At 35.4% G+C, this 23,702-nt stretch overlaps 1 protein-coding gene across 23 annotated transcripts in view; it reads left to right on the top strand.

Annotated features, from left to right (window-relative positions):
* The window catches only part of LOC138712124 (ankyrin-2-like), a 512,384-nt gene that overhangs the window by 35,122 nt on the left and 453,560 nt on the right, over positions 1-23,702 (top strand). For 14 of the 23 annotated variants that reach the window (XM_069843566.1, XM_069843567.1, XM_069843565.1 and 11 more), the window contains exons 1-2: positions 2,668-2,802; positions 10,734-10,855. The exons of 1 other annotated variant lie outside the window; for it this stretch is intronic. In XM_069843566.1, the coding sequence (XP_069699667.1) occupies positions 10,817-10,855 (39 nt within the window). In that variant the 5' untranslated portion in view covers positions 2,668-2,802; positions 10,734-10,816. Of the gene's footprint in view, positions 1-2,667; positions 2,803-2,981; positions 3,072-10,625; positions 10,856-23,702 lie in introns of those variants that run through there. 8 more of the 23 variants (XM_069843548.1, XM_069843550.1, XM_069843549.1 and 5 more) reach the window with 8 other exon arrangements.

Raw genomic sequence — 23,702 nt, 5'->3', positions numbered from 1 at the left:
ATTGAGATTTAAAGCCAGGTGACGCGTGGAAAGCCAACACTCTAGTCTAGTGGTTCTGTTAATGACGCACCTCCATTTCCTTGAATTAATAGTAAATAATAAACGAGGAGAACGAGCGAATAAGGGTGGAGGGAGAGAGGAAAAGAGAGAGAAGACGCCTCGGCAGCACGTGGAGTGAAGGAGCAGCCTTGCAACATGCAGGACGTCGCCGCCGCCGCCGCCGCCGCTTTCGCATGCTAACTCGAATGTCAGACGGCTGAGTTGCAACACACGCGGATATAAAGATGAACGTGAGGCAGGGGACATCTGATGTCACTTCCAGAAACAGAAATAACCGCGGGGTAAGAATAGCCGTCCCGCAGGCACCGAGGCGCGCTCAAGTCCTCTCACTTGCAATTGTCTTATTCATTGCATTCCTCGTCATACAAGTTCGGTAACTATCAAAATATTGAAACCAATCTTTAGTTATTATAAACTTTGCCGGTAGGATCGCTTTTACTTACCCGTGTTACCCTGGTCTCTGCACAGTTCTAAGCACTTGTGTGAGGTGGAACTGTGTAGTACCACAGTCTACTATATACAGTCAGAAGCTCAATACGTAGTAAATATGCATCCACAGATAGTTGCTAACCACTAGGATCGCTAATATCGCCTCATTACAGACAATGCGAAATAGTATCGGCACAGTCTACTGTTCCTACCACCTTCACAACTCAAGCTTCGTGACTGTGGTAGTACTTGATTATGACTTGTTCGTGATTAGGGATGGTGATTTTTTGCTAGTGCGATGAAATGCGAAATGAAAGTAAATGCTTGTGCTTTTGTAATTTCATTTTCACGATCTATTTATTCCTTTTTAATGAAATCTGAACGCCTGATATAATGCAAAATTGCGAAATCTACGAGCCAGTTCAAAAGGGAAGCAACTAAAAATTTAAGTATTACGTAAAGATTAATGTTTTGGACCTACAGAATTATCTGTTATGGTTACTATTGGTTATTAATTGAGAAAAATTCGCTCCGACGCCTTAGACCGAACCCGGGTCTCCAGTTCTACGCCTTGGGCGCTCTAACCACTGAGCTACACCGAGGCTCAATCCACAGCACTGGATCGAATCCTTCTCCTTTGATATTTTCCCATAGTGACCTTACTTCATGTTCGACTTATGTATTGATACATATCATATACTGTGGAGTCACCAAGTCACTGAAATGAGTGCGCTCCTTGTGTGATGAGAGTTGACTTAATATGAAGGGTTCAGAGCCATAGTGGGCAAAGCGCCATATATTACGAGGAAAAACGAAGAGTGCAAGGTTTAAAATTAAGTGCTTACCATAATTCAATGAAACATATATCAAGTAATATAAAGTATACTTACTTACTTACTTGCTTACTTACTTACTTACTTACTTACTTACTTACTTACTTACTTGCTTTTAAAGAACCCGGAGGTTCATTGCCGCCCTCACATAAGCCCGCCATTGGTCCCTATCCTGAGCAAGATTAATCCATTCTCTATCATCATATCCCACCTCCCTCAAATCTATTTTAATATTATCCTCCCATCTACGTCTCGGCCTCTCTAAAGGTCTTTTTCCTTCCGGCCTCCCAACTAACACTCTATATGCATTTCTGGATTCGCCCATATGTGCTACATGTCCTGCCCATCTCAAACGTCTGGATTTAATGTTCCTAATTATGTCAAGTGAAGAATACAATGCGTGCAGTTCTGTATTGTGTAACTTTCTCCATTCTCCTGTAACTTCATCCCTCTTAGCTCCAGATATTTTTCTAAGCAACTTATTCTCAAACACCCTTAAATATGTTCCTCTCTCAAAGCGAGAGAGTCCAAGTTTCACAACCATACAGAACAACCGGTAATATAACTGTTTTATAAATTCTAACTTTCAGATTTTTTTACAGCAGACTAGATGACAAAATCTTCTCAGCCGAATAATAACACGCATTTCCCATATTTATTCTGCGTTTAATCCTCCCGCGTGTCATTTGTATTTGTTACTGTTGCTCCAAATATTTGAACTTCCCCATCTCTTCTAAAGATAAATATATTAATATTTAATATCGCTAACAATTTATTAGGGATTTTCAATTCATTATAATACGGAAATAACTTATTTAATGAGTGGAATATGTTTACAAGTTTAAATTATGCAGAATATTTTACAGAGGCTGTCAAAATTAAACGCAAGATTTAAAGAGTCCTTGGCACTACGAAGTTTGGAAACCTCTGCTCTATATTAATTACAAATCGTGCTGTACTACATCGAAGATTGTAAAGAATATTCTGGAACACTTTATATAGGCTAAAATACATTTTATTTGAAAAGAATGGGTTGCATTCCACTTCAATTATCAATATATGTTTAATAATTCCGTACTTATTCTTCAGCCTGTATATATGTATATATACAATAGCAGAAATTAGTCGAAACATGTAAAGGAGAACATCCAGAGCTGGTGTTTTTTCGTTCAGACTTTTATAGCAGAATTTTTCAGTGATAGCGTATATTCTTTAAATATCATTATGTAGGCTTGAAAACATATTGATCTGAATTAAATTCCTGATCCCTAACACAACCGCCACTGTTCGGCTAAAATTGGTCGCTGGCCTGAATTCAGGATACAAGCCTATTTATAGCAAAGCACGGGACTGCATCAGTAGTACAGGAAACCCGAGCGAAGCGTGTGATGTGCTTGTATTGTGCTGATGATACGGTGATTTTTGCTGTTAGTTATGTACCATACGTGTGACATCCTCCTCTGGTGAAGTGTCGATAGTGGTAATGTGATCGGCTTTTCTGTTCAAACTCCCTCCTTCCCCCGATCAATCCTATTCAATATGAAAACATCTGCAACGGTTCCATATTCTGTTACATGTAAAAACTTATCGAACTAAAATTTCTGATTTCTTTATCTTGCTCAGATTTTTTTTTGCTTTACTTTTATATAACTGAAGAGAAAGTGGTGTAACCTTTATTTTAGTGTGTGTGATTTAATCATTAGATCAGTCGGAAACTGTGGTCCGCGAATCGCAGGCAGTTAAAGATTTGTAGGTTTTTAATCAGCAATATAAAACTAATATTTAGCAAAGAAATAAATGTATATACATTTCAAAATTAATTTTTAATAAAATAGGTAAGAGATCATGGCTCATAGGTTGATAAAAACGGGTGTAAAATCGATATTGACAGTTAATTTAAGTGAAAGGTTCTTTCAGGAGACAAGAAATCATAATCTGATTCTAAGTTTATTAAGTTTTTTGCACAGCGATAAACTGATCGATCACTTTGTAATAATAATAATAATAATAATAATAATAATAATAATATTTATTGGCCATTGAATAATTAAAATTACAATTCGCTTCGTTAAAAAGAAACATTACAAACTAAAAATTAATTATAAATTAAAAGACAAGATCATTCACTTCCACATTAAAGAACTCGTCAAAAGTGTAAAGAGCCTAATCAGTTAACCACTTTAACATAACTTTATTTTAAATGGAAAAGAGCAACATATTTGGCATTAACAGACAACGCGTTAAAAATTTGTATTCCTATAGTTTTCCCAATTTTCAGTGCTTAGGAAGTGCGACATTATTTAAAATTCAAATCATCACATGACCTAGTGCCAGAATCATTAATGGTTGATCTTCTACAGTATTTATCCACATTCTCTCTTAAGAAAATCAGGCAAGCAAAGATACAAATTCCAGAAAAATTAGTATTTTATAATTATTAATAAATAAGCTTTTACAATGTTCAAAATGAGATTTTCTTGCCATAATACGTAAAGCTGTTTTCTGCACTATAAAAATCTTGCTGGCACTAGACGAGAGGCCCCAGATATGTGTACCATATAGTAAATGACAATGAAAAAGACCAAAATATACATTCATAATAATTTGTTGACTTACACAATTCACAAGTCTCCGCAGAAAGTATAAAACTCGAGATAACTTATTACAGACAAAAGATATATGTTCATTCCAGAGTAGTGTAGTGTACTTTTACTACTATTTTAAGATTTTGGATATGTAATATTATCAGATTCTCGTGAACTTACTGACGAAATAACTATATTATTCTACGAAATCGTTCTTACTTCGAAGCCCTCTGATATCTTCTCGTGCACAAGAAATATAAACTGATGAGTCTAATTTTCTTTCCACTATCTCAATCTACGTTCGATCCATCCTTATCCCCCAAGTATTTTTGTAGGTTTGCAACTGAAATAACTAGCTGAAGAATATTGTTTGTATGCCTAACAGCAAAATTAAAATAATTGTTATTGGAAGATAACAATTTTTATTATAACAGATAGCTTCTGTGGGATCAAAAATTAATCTTTACGTAGATTCTTCGCTCAACAGTGCATATACTGTGGAATCCCGGCCACCAAGTCCCTTAATTGAGTGCGCTCCTTGTATAATGGCAGTTGACTTAATATATGTCAACACATATGTCGAACATGGAGTAAGGCCACAAAGGGAAAAACACTAGAGGAGAGGGATTCGATCCGGTGCTGTGGATTGAACTTCGGCGCAGCTCAGTGGTTAGAGCACTTGATACACAGAACCAAGGACCCGGGTTCGATATCCGGCGCCGGAGCGAATTGTTCTCCTCTAATAATCTTTGTTACCATAACAGATATATTCTGTAGGACCAATAATTATTAATCTTTACTTAGATTAGGCGTATAGGACTTAAAATATAATCGCGTAAATATTTTCCTTTTTTGGGGGGGGGGGAGGCAATGTAAGAATGTTAGCTGATTATGAAGTAAGGACACGAGCAGTAGCATCTATCTGAGTTCCTTGGTGTAACAAGATTTCGTATCGTTTGCCATGGATTTTCTCTTCTTTGCTTTCATTCCTACAACTTCTCTTCCCACATAAAAGGCTGAGTGATATGACGAGAATATGTAGACTTGCTTCAAAGATAAATTCGAAACGGGAGAAACAGAATTAATCGTACCTGTCTCTTCTTTTTATAAAGAGTGTATTTTGTCTAGCATAGAAATGTAATACCTGCAGTATATGTTTTTATTGAAATTCATGCAGTGTAGTATTTTTATTTATTTGTGACCTTCATGCTGCAAAATAAGTTTATACATTTATTTATTATACGTTTATTTAAAATATATTTTTATAAAAATAAAATGGTTCTGTATGAGGATTTATTTATTACCGTCAAATTACTTATCAATTATCAATTAACATCAGCGTTTAAAAATAACCAAATCTAAATTATAAAATGAGATAACATTGCGGATAACAGACTAGGCCGATGTACAATTAGTTAAATGTAGTCTGTTATCTTCAATGTTATCTCATTTTATATTATAGACTTAGTTATTTTTTGAACCCTGATGGTACATATAATTTAATAACCATGTAAGTCATATTTACAATATTTTGTTTATGACATTATTTTGTCTACCTATTTACATATATTAAGGATAGTTTGTTAAATTTATCAGATTTCGTCATTACGTGATTTCGTCGTTGCGAGACCTGATGATGTCATTTTTATGGAGAAAACGTTCGTCTCTTGCTATGTAATAATACATTTCATCTTATGTCATAACTTAATGATTTGAATGGTTTACGATAATTGGTAAGTAATTTTACGGTAATAAACAAATCCTCATACATCTATTTTGTAATAATTAGGCCAGTACTTATCGGACCCAATATGCCTTTGAAAAATGATTCTAGTTTTATCGTGAACAGGATCTAGACCTACTTATAAAAAGTATGTAAAATGGAAGATATTAAATATAAAAGAAAATAAAATGAACAGGTCAAACAGAAATTATGTGGGGGAGGGTGGAATTTGTAAATTTGCTGTATATAAACTGACATTTTAATTCTTGTATGACACGAAACAAAATTCTCGTTAACTCCTGATGCGCAGCGCCGTCGAGTTCTGCACGCTGCTAAACATCGACGTCGTAATTCAATTATTGTAATGGACTAAAAATTTCAGCCTCTCTGCCAGCGTTTGACCTTAGCACCGCAACCCACTATCGATTGTCATATTAATTTCTGAGCTGTTACGTAATTTTCGGCGCTACTCGAGCGCTGTAACAAGCCTTAAAGCTTGAAAGATGATGTTGCGGGATGCCTTCCTATCAGTAATTACAGACACAGAGAAAATTTCACTAGAGTCTGGATGTTAGGTATTTATAATACAGAATGTTCCTCTTATAAGTATAATAAAAAGATAGCTATAACTTCTGAACTAATAAGAATTTATTGATGAAACCAAATGTTATAAAGAGTGAAAACTGGAAATTATTTTACCATATGTCCCATAAACCTCAACATGGCTTCCATTAATAGCAAGGGAAATGTCCAACCGGTATTCTATCTCGAGCCATGTGTTACGAAGCATCTGTGGTGTGACATTATTGACAACAGTTAAACCATAAATTCTTTCCTGTAAGTCTGCCAAATCACGTACTGACTCCTGTAGACCTGGTCCTTAACAAATCCCCACTGGAAAAATTCAGGTGGTTAGGTCTGGTGATCTGGCAGGCCATACGATATAAGGCGATCCTCTTTCTCAGACACTTTACGCTTGGAATGTTTAACCTGCTTTGGATAACGAACTTCTCGTTCCTCTGAGCTGCCCATCACATTTCATTATTGATACATGCGTTGGAACGGCTTCCCTCGCTCTAAGGTTGTACCTACTACGAAACAGGCGCTGCACATGAATCACAGATTTTTGTTCTGCTAATGATAGCACACAAAAGACTTTCTGCTGTGGTGTCCACATGGCGACTAACTCTTCCCCAAGATTAGAGTTGGCAACACATAAATTGTATCCCCGTCAGTCTAACACCTGGAAATCCGTCAGAAACCGTCAAAATTAAAATAAATAAATAAATACGACCCACTTAATATATCTGTATACAAATAAAAACAAATTTTAACACAATTTAATTACCAATCTTGATTAAAATATTAATTTGTCAACTTCTGACTTAATTACTACGAGGAAATCTGAAACAGGCGATTCTTTAACATGGTACGGCACAGTTCAATGAAAAAATAAAATCCCCCAAAAATTAAACAAATAAAATGACAGCAGCTAAAAAAGTCAAAAGACGATGTAAATCGTAATTTCCGCCAGAAAATCCATCGCTCGTCAAAGCCATTCTTTTCCCTTCCGCTACGTTGAACTTCCGTCACTTTTGACGGAATTTCCGTCCTGTTGACAACACTGCCCAAGACGCAAGATACGATAAGATTTATCAAATGAAATGATCTACGCATGCACGTCACGCATGACTCATCTAACAACAATGAATTAAAACTTTCAGACCTCTTCTTTAAAATGGTACCAACCTTTACTCATTTGAACGCGTACTTTTGACGTTATAAATATTTTTATTATACCTATAAGAAGAACACGGTGTACTTAAAATAGGTAGACAAGATGAAAAATGGTAATGTAAATCTATGAAAAGGAATAAGAGGCAGGCATAAGAGGCAATTAAAGCATGAAAAAACACTTTAAGTTTAAGAAAAGAGATTATATATTTGATCGTCTAATTTATAACATACCTTGATATTCGTTGCACATTACCACAAGGTACATATTTAGATTTTTCTGATGTTAAATTCTGCCTTCTATATGATAGAACAGTTTTCGTTACGGAAAAAATCGTTCTAATTCAACTGGCGTAACTGGAGCACTTTTGAACCAAGCCAGTAGGCCTATGCCGCAGATGGACTTCTGTCTACCACAACTGTAATATTAGCTTTGATCATCTGATGGATTTTATTTCCTGTAAGCCAGTATTTAGAGACAATATACGTTTACACGTTTTACCAATGGCAATTGGCTGGGCGATAGGAGAAGAAGATTTTGAGTGTAGGGGAGAATTGGCTAAAACAAGATACTTAGCGCGAAATAGCTAATATCTTAGAGATCACTGAGAGGAATAAGAAAACAATTATTGTTTATGAGTTCCTTAAGGAATGTATTTTAATAAGTGATTTGAAAATTTGCTCTTCACCACAATGCTTAAGAGGATAATAATTGAAATGTTTGTAATATTAATGAATAAGTCACAAAAATTGCAAACAAAACATGAGTATAAACAAAAAAAAATATTTCTATGTCAATTTGTACATTATATATATTGCTATTAATTATTATAAGTATTATAATTGTTCAAATTGTGAAATATTCATTTACAAAACTCGCATATGAATTCATCACATTCTTCTGGATCTATGCCACTACACTCCTCGTGAATACTCTCTTGGCATTGAGCATACCGGATTCACCCCTCCTCCGATTTTGAATTTGAATAGAGGTCGTTGCAATAAATACATGCCTCATCTTTGTCCTCGTTTTCTTCCTCCTCAGAGCTGTTTAAGGGATCAGTGGACCTAACTTTTCTTGAATTGCTTTTCGACTTTTTGTTTTCCACAGAAAACTTATTTCCACACTTAGGCCTACTGCCGATTTCTTAGGGCCGTATTCATAGACATTCTTAGCGCGGGCTTCGGGTGGATGATCAGCGAACTAACGTTTTTCATATTCATAAACCAGTGTTAGCGTTATGATATGATATGAATCCTGTACAAGTAATCACTCGATAGCCGGAACTAGTTTAGCACGCTCGAGGCGCGGGCTAGCGAAATGTCTATGCATAGCACCCTTTGAGTTTAATTTATTTACCATTTTTCTTACCCTTGCTTCCACAGCTACTGTAAGCTCATTCTTGCAAGGTGAAGAGGTCAATATTGCTGCCTTGTCTCGTATTCTACCATTATTTGTTGGTCCTACCTTATACTTAGCTTGGGGAATTTTCATAATAACAAGACGCTATCCCGTTTTGGCCAACCACGTGGTATCTCGTTTTGTCAGACCACGCGCTGAAATTTAAAATGTGAAGCACCGATAGTTACGAAGAAAGATATCGAATTTAACTGAACTAGAAATGAAGGCTAATAAGTATAGAATTATTTCAAACACTTACCTATTGGCTATTGAAGTTAAATGCCTCATTATGAACACCCTAAAATGAAGGAAATATTTTAGGAAACACGGCGTTTTCTAAATTCTGATCCACACAACACACACACACACACACACACACACACACGCACACACACGCACACGAGAAAATTCTCACCAAGTAATGGCTGCCCAGTGAAGAGCTTGCGTATAGGAAGGGAACAAATGCCTCGTTTGAGAGATGGGAGCATTTTTCCTAAGAAAAAAACATGGTATTCTGTTTTGCCGTACCATCTTGTTTTAGCCAACTCTCCTCTATTGGTAATTCCGTTTATAAATTAAACAAGTTCTATAAAGAGTTACATATGTGGGATAGTCAACATAACTCGCACATGAAAGGATAAATTGAAGGCAATAAAATGTCTGTTGTTAAAATTGCTTAAAATAGCAAATAATTTTTCAATTTCTTTATAAAAGATAATAAAAGCAAAAGTAGACACATTTTTAAAGCAGGCACCAAGAGCTTACAAATGTATAGTAGGAAAAATAAAAATCAGCTCTAATACACCTAAATACCTCGAAATGCATTTATATGTATATAACTTTCACATATGTTTATGTTGTAAATGTTGTATATACCAAAACACTGTATAGTAAAATGAATAGCTGTATAATGTTACGACATAAATATTCATCTTGATCGCATAACGCTCACAAATTTTTTTGTAAATAATTTGGTCAATACTTGACTTACTTTTGTAAACTCAATAATCGCAACTCTTTGTATTTTAACATATCTAAGTATTTATACGTATCAATGTCAGTTATATTTAAATTGTATTTATCTCAATGTCATTTTTTAAATTGTAGCATTTTTAACGTTATAGTAATAAAATGATTGTTTGTAATTAAGATGGTGTATACAAGAAGTGTTCAACAGAGTCAATATAATTGAAGGACCTGAAGATGTCCGAATGGGCGAAAGTGCCAGTCCATTTGAATAAAATTAAAACACAATTTGTATGAGTGATTGGATTTCAATCTTGTTCAAAAAATGTAATAGCGGAATACTTATTAAAATAATATTATTTTAAACTTAATAGAAGCTAACAGGAATAATAATAATAATAATAATAATAGTAATAATAATAATAATAATAATAATAGGCGTCCGCACCTGTGGAGTAACGGTTAGCGCGTCTGGCCGCGAAACCAGGCGGTCCGGGTTGGATTCCCGATTGGGGAAAATTACCTGGCTGGGGTTTTTTCCGGGGTTTTTCCTCAACCCAATATGAGCAAATGCTGGGTAACTATCGGTGCTGGACCCCGGATCATTTCACCGGTATTATCACCATCTTATTCAGACGCTAAATAACCTAAGATGTTGATAAAGCGTCGTAAAATAACCTACTTAAAATAATGATAATAATTTGAACTCATTCCGTTCTTCCCTTTAGCGCGGATTATGTTGAAGTAACTGAAGACATAAGTAATATAATAATAATAATAATAATAATTATAATAATAATAATTATAATAATAATAATAATAATAATAATAATAATAATAATAATTGTATTTTTCAATGACGATGATTACTGGTATTCCTTGACCTTCCCCAGAACCCTCATGCAATTGTATATACAGGTCAGAGCTTGTACATTGCACAGTGATCTGTAGTGCTGTGAGTGTGAAGTGAGTGGCTAGCCCATCAAGTGTTCGTGTTGCAGCCAGCACCACACGCGAACAACGAGCGACCCGTCGACCACCTGTCATCATTGCACTCTTCATCCGCTGGAAGGAGAACCCCATCATGTTCAAGAAGAAGTTCCCGTCACTCACTAGTCTGGGGGTAAGACACTGCGTGTCTGATTTAATAACAGCAGAAAATGCTGCCTGCTAAGTAACGCTCAACGCAAACTTGTTGTGATACTAACAAAGTAACACGATGGAATGTCTTCCCGAAATAGAGAGTGACGTGCAAGTGACAATGTCTCATTATATAAAATAACATCTGTTTAATAGAGTGGACAAATTACATTAAAATAAATTACTGCTGAAGAAAGTTTATAACCCTTTCTGTGTGTTCAGTGCAAAGTTTATTAACCATGTCTGTCAATACTAACTTTCGACTGCACTTGCTAACAGGGAATTGGATACTAATTTCATATTCTCGAGATGGAGCCGTAATTGCACCTAATATGATCAAGAATTGGAACCAGACCGCATACTATTTGAATTAGAAATTTGTACTGCGTGTGCGCACTGATTATAAAAGTTTCGAATATTTTACTGAAATTTTGCTATTTTCATTCTTCGCAGCTTAAGTTTATGCTGAAGGGTTATTCGAGAGAAAATGTAAAGACACGAAAATGTGCAAAGACCCCATACACGCAAAGTCTCATCAGAGAATATGTATAAACGTACCTCCGAGAGGTGTATCTGAATTGGATGTTTATCTATACACGTTCAGACTTAATTCCTAGAATTAAAGTTCGCCAAAAAGTCGTAAGAGGTCGTTGAAATCAATAATTTCCATGCAGAAATGCGATCACTCGAGAAATACTATTTCTTCATGGTTTACGTCACAGTCTACTATATACAGTCACGAAGCTTGAGTTTTGAGGATGCTAGAAACAATAGACTGTGACGGTACTATTTTGCATTGCCTGTAATGAGGCGATATTAGCGATCCTAGTGGTGAGCACTATCTAATGTTTGCATATTTACTACGTATTGAGCTTCGCGACTGTATATACTAGACTGTGGTTTACGTTCATTTGTTCGCCATTTCTTAGCAGCATTTTTAATTTTAATTTGCCATAAGCACAGAAATGATTTATACAGTTCTATAAATTCCAATAGAAATGCATGAGAGCAGTTTCTCAAATCTGTATTTTCATAGTTTGTCGCCTTTTCTCTAGAGAGAACTGCTTAAAACGAAACAATGAAATCTCGACCACATGCCCACATTATCGTTTGTATACGTTTACTTTTTCGTGCCGCTTGATTTGGAGAGTGCCACAGTTGAAAAATTTCAAGTAGTCGCTGAACACTGGCGACTTACATCAAGGCCGAAAGTTTTAATCATTTTCGTCCATACATGAGAAGATTTGCCAGTGGTCAAGTAAGTCTTTGCTTTTATGGGACCCTTAATATTCAGCTCTGCGGCAACTTCAACTATCAATAAATTGCTCGATACCTGATACAGTACATCCTGCATGTAACGGAACTCAAAGAAAAAATGTTTCTAAATTCATTAATAACTCGCGATAAGTTAAAAAGGCAAGGAAAGGGTAACAAAAGCTATACACAAAATGATTACAAAATAAAGACGTTTAGAACTAACACTTTGCATACAAAATTGTATAATGTTTAAACATTTATTGTCTTTGTAATAATAACTTGCATGTTGAACAGCGTTTAAACGCGTGTCAATAAATGTTAGAGACGAATCTACGGTATATATGCAGTGTAGAAAATAAATGAGAAACCATAGCATTTTGAAATAAGTAATTGTTAGATTCTAGGTAGGGCAAATAGTTCTGAAATTACAGGCATATAATTGTGCAAATAAAGGCGCTTGTAGCTTGTTGACAATAATAGCTTGAGTTTTGCTTCATCCTATGTAAGGATAGTATTGCGATTGTTAATAAATTATGTATTTATTTACATCATTTTAACAACAAAACGTATTTACTGCAATATAAACCAGAATGATTGGTTCTACTGCTACCAACTTCTTTATTTTCCTTAATGATACATGTGACTAATCCTCTGATTGAGATTCTGGCTGATATGTAGGCCTACATCTATTTATCAGTCAGTACATCTCACTTGACCATATGTGTCAGAGGAACAGCAATTTGTTTGTATGTGTCTGAAGTCTGACTAGTGTAATATGTAGCTAGTCGGCGATATACAGGGTAATTCACGAGGATTTACCGTTACTTACAGAGCTTATTTCCGAATATATTCTGAGCAAAAAATGTCATATAAACATTTGTCATCACAATATTTTTAAAAGTTACATTAATTTGAAGTTGTTAATAAAATACCACGGCAAAAAAATATTACAAGTAGAGAATGAACTATTCAGAAGTGTCATTCCTTTAATTGGCTTGTGTTCTGAACCTAAAAATTGTGTTGTTAATTGCTTTGTACAGAGTTTGTTTTTAACTAAAAATGACAATTCTTATGCACTTATCACAAAAATTGTTACAAATCATATGAATTTAAGGATTTTAATCTTTACAGTTTAATTATGCATTCTAATGTATAGTTTTAAAGAATGTATGAGAGTGACGTGATTTGTAACAATTGTTGTGATAAATGCGTAAGAAAATGTAATTTTGTAGTTAAAAATCGAAAAAAATATTGTACGAAGCAACTATGGAGTTCCCAACACATTTTTAGCTTCAGATTATTACCTAATTAAAGAAATGATACTCCTGACTAGTTCATTCTTTATCTGTAATATTCTTTTACTCTTGAAACTAAAGAATAATGGCATTTTACAAACAATTTCAAATTAGTGTAATTCTGAAAATATTGAGATTAGGACAAATGTTTATATGACTTTTTTGCTCAGAATGTCTTCGGAAATAAGCTCCGTAAGTGGCGGTAAATCCTCTTGAATCACCCTGTATGAAATGGAGGGGAAAGGAACTAGTCACTCTACCCCATTTTCTCCTGGCCTAGTTGCCTCATAAGTGGTGCCTTCTTGGTATCGCTTGTGGGGTTCAGACCTGTCTTCGAACTGTTCACTAAATAGCAACATATGACTACCTTGACGCTATTGGAAGACATTTTGCTTGTTTTCTGTCACTAATGCCAAACTGTTCCAGCATTGTAAGTATAACATGGCAACAATCATTTAGATGAAACCCAATATTGATTTCTTTTTTTTTAATTTTCATGAAGATTCGTAATCTGTTTGAAAGCATGCGTGAGCGAACTTAAATGTAATAATCCCATATACGCTTCATGTATGAATGCATGTGTTGATTTGTCAATAATTTCTCTTAATATTTCTGTACCAGAATGTTATTGTAGGCCGATAAATGTCAGCCTCACGTAAATGTATACAAGCTTATAAATAAGGTAGACTATTAAAACTGGAATTTACGTATTTTGTTTTTCAATATTTTATGCGACATTGCTTTTAATAGTATTAACGTTCTTTTGATCTTTTCAGAGCAGAAAAATAAACTGAAAGCTATTGGGGAAAGCGTCAGTTTTGTTCCGTTACCTAGCAACGACTGGGAATTGTAACAGCTCTTGTATTGTCTACAACATAAAAAAAATCTCTTACGTCACTAAGCAGGAAATCGTGCGCATGCGTCATTCAGTTCTAAAGTAAATCTCGTGCCTGTTGGTTCACATTACTCCTCTCTCTATACTAGGTCTGTGACTTCATTCAGATTGGCTCGCTGTTACATTTTTTCGAACTGCAGAACCGTATAGAAATAAGTCACCAGGTTCTACTCCTAGGCTCAAAAAAACTGCTGTCTTTGCTCCCTGTGCTGTGTTGCATAATAGATTTTTTCTTTGATTATGGCATACTTTTTTTCTCTTACCGATATGTGGCATCCGCTGCACATGTTCTTTCTATGAGTCATAGTTCTTGTGTCGTCATCACTATATCTCTGACATGTAGGCAATTAAAAAATTTAGAAACACAGAAAATAAAGACAATAAAATCATCCAAAATAGACCGTTAAAATAGGTACTAAAATGGAAACTAATATTAAAAATGTGTATTATTATGGATGCATATATATTATCAAATGTTAAAATGTTAGGTTTTATATAACTACGTTCGCAACTGCCGAGGTAATATCAGCGTGTTCACACCTGTGAAGTAACGGTTAGCGCGTATGGCCGTGAATCCAGGTGGCCCGGGTTCGATTCCCGGTCGGGGAAAGTTATCTGGTTGAGATTTTTTCCGGGTTTTCCCTCAACCCAATATGAGCAAATGCTGGGTAACTTTCGGCGCTGGACCCCGGACTCCTTTCACCGGCATTATCACCTTCCTCTCATTCAGACGCTAAATAATCTAAGATGTTGATAAAGCGTCGTAAAATAACCTGCTAAAATAAACATATCAGCGTCGCCGGTGTGCCGGAATTTTTTCCCCGCAGGAAATTTTTTACATACCAGTAAATCTACTGACATGAGCCTGTCGTATTTAAGCACACTTAAATGAAGAGTCCACTGCAAGAATGATGCATATCACTTTCTTGTCGAAAATGTACCAAGACTGTCAATGCATAGCTTAAGACATATAGAATGTACATAGAGAATTATAATATGGCATTAACACTGATAGTCATTGTCCAGTAATGATAGGAAAATCACAGTTAAGCTATGAGCGCTAAGCATTTCAGACTTTCAATTGCTTCTCCTGCAAAATGTATTCCAAATGACATCCACCATTCTTGCAATGGACTCTTCAAATTCCATCGACCTGGCCCGGGATCGAACCCGCAATCTCGGGCATAGAAGGCCAGCGCTATACCAACTGCGCCAACCAGGACGACTATATTATCAATATTTTTACTTATTTTACTGTGCTGCATTTTTATTATGGTAGCTATGTTTGTATGGTGCTTTAAATATAACTTATTTACACGTTTTACCTCCAAAGAAAAAGTCAAATTTATCGGTCCAAATACTAACCTAAATCTTAATTCAATAAATGGATGGTAATTCTATAGAAGAACTAGACAAAATCAGACACCATTTTTTTCTTGAAAAATTGCGTACTAAGAATATTATTGAGTACTAAGCACGTGGTTTTACTTTCCGGCATCCAATACTTTCTGTAGAACAGCCTAGGACAGTGGTTCCCAAAATTTCTGAAGGCGCGACCACTTTTGGGCGAGACTTCTATTTGCGACCACTGACTATCGTATTGTTTCTGACACCATTCGCAAAATACAAATCCCTGTGAATAAGTTTTCCTAAACTCAGTGGATACCACTCAAAGTATGAATTTAAAGAATACCTTTTTGAGTATTTTCCGGAATAAATTGAAAACAGTTGCGAGTCACTAGACATTTGAGCCACCGGCGTGGCTCAGTCGGTTAAGGCGCTTGCTTGCCGGTCTGAAGTTGCGCTCGGGCGCGGGTTCGATCCCCGCTTCGGCTGATAACTGGTAGGGTTTTTTCCGAGGTTTTCCCCAACCGTGAGGTGAATGCCAGGTAATCAATGGCGAATTCTCGGTCTCATCTCGCCAAATACCATCTCGCTATCACCAATCTCATCGACGCTAAATAATCTCGTAATTGATACAGCGTCGTTAAATAACCAACTAAATAAATAACTAGACATTTGCATTCAAGTAGTTTAAATTAGAAAAAAAAGAGGAAAATCTCATTGAAACTTATACGTACTGATGAAATGTTGAAATCACACTTTTTTCACAAACTACTTTGCATTAAAAGTATACCCCGAGCTTGCAAACTTGATAACATTTGCAACCACGTATTTATGCGAAATAAGTTTCTCATCTGTTATTGCTATCAAAACAAAAGCGAGAAATCTCCTAGAACTTGTGTGTGTATCGAATACTTAGTCAAGATTTGAAAACCTAGTTTCTGAAAAACAGACACATTTACTTTATAACTGCTGAAACTTTTTTTTTAATTTTTATGATAAACGTTTATTTTTGCGTTTCTAAATACAAAATTAATATATGTTAAAAATGCGATTTTTTATTCATTTTGTAAATCATCTCGTGACCCCCTCCCCTCAGCTCTTTACACGACCCCTCAAGGAGTCGTAGCCTACCGCCGCAATATTGCCCATATCAGATGTTACGAGTGAATGGATCATCATTTAAATATAAAACACGATTTTTAATTATGTCGAAATACGACCTTCTTCGACAATAATCTCTGTCTTCACTGACACTAAAAATGCTTTCTTGCTGATGTGGTCCAGGCTCCAAACACCCAACAATCAATCAACAATGGCACGACAGCCCTGTGTGAGCCCTGGTCTTCCGTAGAAGCTTCCTCCATCCTCTCTCAACAAAGCCGTTCTTCTCCAGTTCCATATTCCCAGTATTTGTATGTCCTTTTTCACCTTATCTTCCCATCTCAACCTTGGTCTTCCAATTGTCCTTGTTCCTTCCGGATTTAGTGCTAAACATTTTCTCAATATTGCTATCATCCGCCCGCAACACATGCCCGACCCATTGTAGTCTCTTGATTTTTATGGTTGCTCCAATATCTGGTTCTTTAAAAAGTTTATTATATAGCTCATGGTTATATTTCCTCCTCCATACATTCCGTTCCTCCACTAGTTCAAATATAATCTGTAAAATTCTTCTCTCAAATATACCCAGAGTTCTTTCATCCATTTTTGTCATCGGTCATATATCTGCTGTGTAAATCAACACTGGTCTCAATAGCACCTTACACATTAGTATCTTTGTTTCCTGTTATTAGTTGAGATGTAAGATGTTTCCTTAGCCCATATAAAGTTCTATTTACTAAAAATATTCTTCGTTTTATTTCAACACTAATATTATTCTTACAGTTCATTTCTGTGCCAAGAGAAATATAGCTATTCACAGTTTCGAATTTATATGAACAAATCTCTATATAGTCAGATCTTCTTGTATTTTCTTTCCTTATAAAAGGCATATATTTTATTTTCATTAATTGCTCCAAACATCCAATATCCAGAAATTTGCACATCCACTGACACTGAAAATGCTTTCTTCCTAATGAGGTTCAGGCCCCCAAACACTGTCCTGAAATTTGGACAGCTCGAGCAAACTTAAAAACTTAAATTTAAGAGTGTGATCCCAAAATTCACTCAGTCCATTTGGCCATTTTTATAATTTACACATATATATGATTTTTTGAGACCTCTATCATTATATTGTAAGCTTATTTTCTTCCAAAACAACGCCAATCCTTGTCTAAAAGTTTGTGCTATTGTACATGTCACTTAAAAACTCGCTCAGTCCGTAGACCGGTTGATAAAATAACTAGCCCAGACCTTTCATAAAAATGGACTGAAGGAGTTTTGGAATCACACTCTTCAATTATATGTCTCATCAGCGCGTGCCATTATGGCGGCGATACATACGTTCATTACTACATACTACAGGTGAATAGTTCTACGTTATTCTGTGAAAAATATTGGCTGTTATCACAGAGCGGAATAGTGCAATGAACTGTTAAAATGTATTAACACCATTTAAATAGGCAATAACGTAATAATTAAGTAATTCGCCTTTCCCCCTTGTCACTTATAACGTTATAAGTCTTGTTATGCGTAACATTCAAATAGCTGTATCTCCACACTAGAGATGACCAAAACTAACTGCCGCTCTCGCTCGCTGTGTTCGTTGCATTTGTCTTTCGAGTCTCGCTCATCATTCTCGAAATAGCATTTGGTCGGCGTGGAAAGATTTCGTAACTTCATTGAAATAAATAACATTATAAATGTTTAAATGAGACAAAAATACAAAACAGAACACTATCTTAGTTATCAAAATGTTCTGGTGCTATTATATGATATTACCTGTGGTTATATAAATAGAAAAAAAAAAACAATTCTCAAATAAATTTGCATTTCTAAGAAACATAAAGCATAACGTTAATATATTTTTATTTGAGATTGCACACTTGATCCCAAACATATGAAAAGAAAATTCCTAGCCTTTTAATAAGGACCTAGTAATTAAATAAAGGTTGAGGAACGGATTATTACACACTGAAAGGTAGAGATGATGTTTCAAAGAGGCTACTTATACATATATAACAGTTGCCAAAGTAGATGGAAGTTCAGTCAGGTATAAACAACTGTGGCGATTCGAGGCTGCTTGACGTTCGGGACTTCGGGAGTGATCAATCTCGGCGTCTCGAAACGCTGACAAGCAGTCTTTACGTCAACGACGACCGTATTCCGAATCTAAGCGCTGAGCAATCTGATGGCATCACGGTGTTCCGAATTTCAACGATGACGTCACTGATGCTCCACCGGTGTGGCACCGGTGCCATCAACTTGCAGAGGTGGTGGCAGTCTCCATCAGCCGCAATCAGTGAATCTGATTGGTTCTTGTATAGGGCGGGAATTAGCAGACGAATGACATCGTGCACTGTTGTGTCATGGCGATGTGTTCTGCTTTGATTCTGCTGTGTTGTTTGTAATGAGCACAAGGTAAAAACAATATGTTAATGGCTTATGAGCGAACATGTCAACGGACCAGTTATTACTACCGGTTCAAGATATAAATTGTTTATGCTCCCTTTTCTTTGAACGAGATGGCAGTACGGAAACTTCCCAAAATCTTGCTAAAGTAGCACAGACAACAACTTATACAGCCGCCATGACAGCCATCGAACCTTCCAGCAGTTTTGTTCCTATTTTGCTGCAGCGTGACGTCATTGTTGTCCACCGGTCCGGTGAGATTCGGAATACGCTGGACGCAACGACGCATAGAATATTGTCTTGCGGGTTTTCGGCTTTGCTGGCACTGTTAGCCTTGCTATCTCTACTCCACACCCATTCAAAATTGAACACATGTTTATAATGATTTATTTTTATTCAGAGTAGTCCATACTACTACTCTCTGTATATGCGATGAACCACTACGAGCCTACAGTAAGTGCATGGATCCATTCGGGGTTCAACCAGCCACGTGTTTGTTCTAGTTTATTCCCCTGATATCTCTTATGAACAAAACAGTTTCTAAATCATTCGATTGTTTATTCGATTGTCTCCGCCACAGATATCATTACAGTCTGAATAGCGAGTACAAGCAACTGAGACAGCGAAAACAATTGAGAGTCGAGAATTGGCGCTCTCTCCTTCGGGAATTGCAAGCAACAACAATCATTGTCTTCTTCTGCAGTAACGAGCTTACACAAGTGAACTGATCACTACAGTTGAATGCAAGAGTTTCAGCGTAATGATATCAAAGATGAAAATGAATTAGCTTGCTCCACTCTTGTCTTCTCCTACTGTTTAGACAACACACAAAATGGGAAAATTAATTAAATCACTATGTGTTTTGCTCCGATTCAAGTGATAGCGTCTCTAGCTACAGGACCAGCGAACCGGTGTTGTATTTCCAGTAGGAAAATGGAAATTTACCCCCCTTCCTGAGGGACTGAATGTGTGTCCCTTTGATTTGTTTGTCTTGTATTGTCTTTAAATTGCTTTTAGACATTGCTAACCCCAAGACCCTGAGGGTTTCGCTATTTGTGGTTGCCTCGTATTGATTGAGAATAAAAGTTGAGGGCGTAATGCACTGTAGGGTTCAATCCTTGAAGATTAATGATAATGATGGAGAAAATATGAAGTTGTAAAGAGAAATTAACAGGAAATTTATCAAACTTAAGTAATTTCAGAATGTCATAGAAGTTACGTAAGCGAAAGTGAAATATGTAAACATGTACAGTAGTGGCAAAAAAAAAAACGGACCGACCCTTGTAGCTGATTTCAGAGTCACAGATTCAAATTTTGCTAGTCATAAAACACATCCATCTTGTATAATTAATTGTAACAATGAAATTTATTGCATTTGTTCGATTCTTACCGTCTTTTGTTTCCTTCAGTGCCTCAAACTTACAGACGAAAAATCTTTGAGAGTTTTATTTTCATCTGGCATCATTATTACATTTCTACTTCTATTCGGCAAAGATAACTGAGTATTTTTACATCAAATAGCAGTACATACCTCTGGCTTCACTATCCATATTGAAATTACCACAGTTTGACACAATACACAGCACAGGATTCTTTTGTATCAGCTACAAGAGTCTGTCTGGTTTTCTTTTTGCCACTACTGTACATAAAATAACGAAAAAAAAGTGACAGGGAATTTAAATAAATCCAAATAAATGAGTAAAACTCTAATTTATGTGAGATTTGTTCCAGAATGGTTCAGAATCGATTCTGAAATGCCTGCTCCACGTGCGTTCAAACATGACTTGAACTGAATCAGGACCGGTTGTGAACTCCCAGTTTTCTGTTCCAACATGCTTTGGAATTCATTCGGAAGGAATGAAATTGGCAGGAACTGGGAATTCTAAATTTCTGACGCATGCGCACGTGATTTAATTTGAGCTTAAGGTTAAAACGATTCGAGGCTGAGCAGGTTAAAATAAAAGAATAGTCGATCATGAGTGATTTTGAAGGTGATAGTGATATATTTGATGGCGAATTAAGTTGGAAAGTTGGATATAATTTTAATATGAGAAGAAACTCAGAAGACTGTGAAAGAACAGTTCGAGAAACGTTACAACAACGTAAAATCCCTAACTAGTTCTGAGAACGTATTGTATGTCTTCTAATTTTCTATAAATCGGCATGTAAATATTCAATAATACAGAATTTATTTAAAAAAAATACTGGGCCTATGTTGACGGAAAGACTAAACTGAATAAGATACATGTCGTCTATACTAGCAAAAGTTTCTGCAGAGTTTTCTTTTCACGAGTCCATCATTTTCTGCATGCTCAGACAAGTGAAGTGCCCATCGTTAAGGCATACCATAACTTCATCCACACACACGGCCGCCAATTCGAACATTTGTTTTCTTGAAACACTTCCAAAATCTTCGGGTCAAAATCCTCCATGAGAATTCTTACACAAGGAAAGTTCGAATGCAAAAAAGTCTATCAATACGAACTAAACGCCAGATAAAAGTCATCTAAAATAGCTTTAAACCTTCATTCGAGTTGTCATTTTGTCAAGCTGTTGGAGCACCTGAGTTTGACAGGACATTTCCTGAAGCTAGACTTCTCATCAGCTAGAGCTGTAGGGCAAATATAAAGATTCTGGCTTTCAATTTCTTTACCATACTGGATGACTAGCACAACATAGTTCATGATGCACCCTGATGTAGTAACATTGTTATCAAAGTGTCTCTGAATGTACTGTAGGTTTGTGTTCTTTAACGAAGGAGACAAACGAAAGCCAAAGCTTCGATTTCAGATGGCTGGACAGCGGACTATGAACGCATACAAAAATTATGGCAAAACATGCACTAACAATTATGACAATATCTACCACAATATTTACGATAGTCGTACACAAATTTTATCTCTAAAGCTCGAAAGAAAGCTGAATTGAATGATATACAGTTTACATAATTTAGATTATTCATCTATCCAAAATAATTTGTTTAATTGTTACAACAAATCGAAAATACACTGTAACATAAGATCACATAGGTAAAAATTCCTGGTAAACTTATGATCTCGTTGATACTAAATTTTTATCAGATCTTACATATACATACTGGAATAAAAAACTAACTCCTTACTTAATTTGAGAAAGATCTGTCGGTTTTGTGGCATTTCAAAACATTACAGTTTGCAAAAGATAATTTTTCACAAGATGTATAAAATTATGAAACTAACTTAATTTTCAAGTTATAAAAATAAAAACTGAGTTTCACTATCACAAGGCAATATGTAAGATCTGGTAAAAATTTGGGGCCAATGGCTTCATTGGTTTATCAAGAAAATGTACCTGTATGATCTTATGTTTAAGTATATTTTCAATGTGTTACAACAAATTTAATGATCTAAATTAAGTAAACTATAAACCTCAGCATTCTTTCAAAATTCAGTGGTAAAATTTATGTATGGCTATCATAAATCTTGTGGTAGACATTGTCAAAAGTGTTACTGCATGCTTTGCCAGAATTTTTGTACGTGTTCGTAATCCTCTACTCTTAATTGGAAAATTTGGAAAATTCCTAAATTTGTGGGGCGGGAGGTATAGATCCATGGCCCATTTAATTTAGGGTTGATTTGTAAAACGAGATCCAGACCACAGCCATAGCTTTAAACCTTGTTTAGATTTATAAAACAAAGTCTCGTTCTTTTTTTTACCATAGATCGAAACCATGGTTTCAAGCAGAGACCTTAGCAGATGTAAGTTTACTGCGACTTCATGTAACATATACAAGATGGAGATAGTAGATCAGCTGGTTGATTATCTTATTTGCTAAGAGCATTAAATCTTCCGATTAGATTTGAGAAACGGGAACAAACCTTTGGAATTATATGGCGACGATAATTTCAGACGAAGATTTCTATTTTAGAAGGAATGAAATCAAAATTTAGCAAGAATGCTAAATAATAACCTATAACAAATTGCAGTTTTATTATAACTTCTTGTTTCTTTGACGTAAATAAGATATAGGAATATTTGATATTAATTATGCATTTATGTTTATAAGGCGATATAGCTTAATTCCTAGTTTTTACATTAGTTTTGGAAACTGTATTTAATAATTGAAATTGATGTTGGCCTACAAGAATATCGAGAAAAAGTGATTCTGTCTCTTTTCTATTTTAGATTATATGCTAAAGGGGCTTTTCATGTAGTAGTATATCTGAAAATAGAACCATAATGCATTTAATTTTAATTTTAATATCAATTCATTTCATAATAATTTAAGTTATTAATTACTTGACCAAGGCTTTTCAGGTATTTAAACGTTCCTAGTCGTTACGAACAAAGAATAAAGAACAACATAAACGCTAGACTTGTGCTAATTATTTAATGAATACTTATTTTTATTTTGACACCTAAAAACCCGTTCCCTATTAAATATTAATTGCAAGTAATACTAGTAGGCCTACTATTTTAAACGCATATATTTTCTGTAAATTAGTAAATATATACCGGTAACAAAAACAAAAATATAACAAAATTCG

The sequence above is a fragment of the Periplaneta americana genome, chromosome 13, assembly GCF_040183065.1.
Source record: "Periplaneta americana isolate PAMFEO1 chromosome 13, P.americana_PAMFEO1_priV1, whole genome shotgun sequence".
Taxonomy (NCBI): domain Eukaryota; kingdom Metazoa; phylum Arthropoda; class Insecta; order Blattodea; family Blattidae; genus Periplaneta; species Periplaneta americana.
This window is presented reverse-complemented; position numbering and strand designations above follow the sequence as displayed.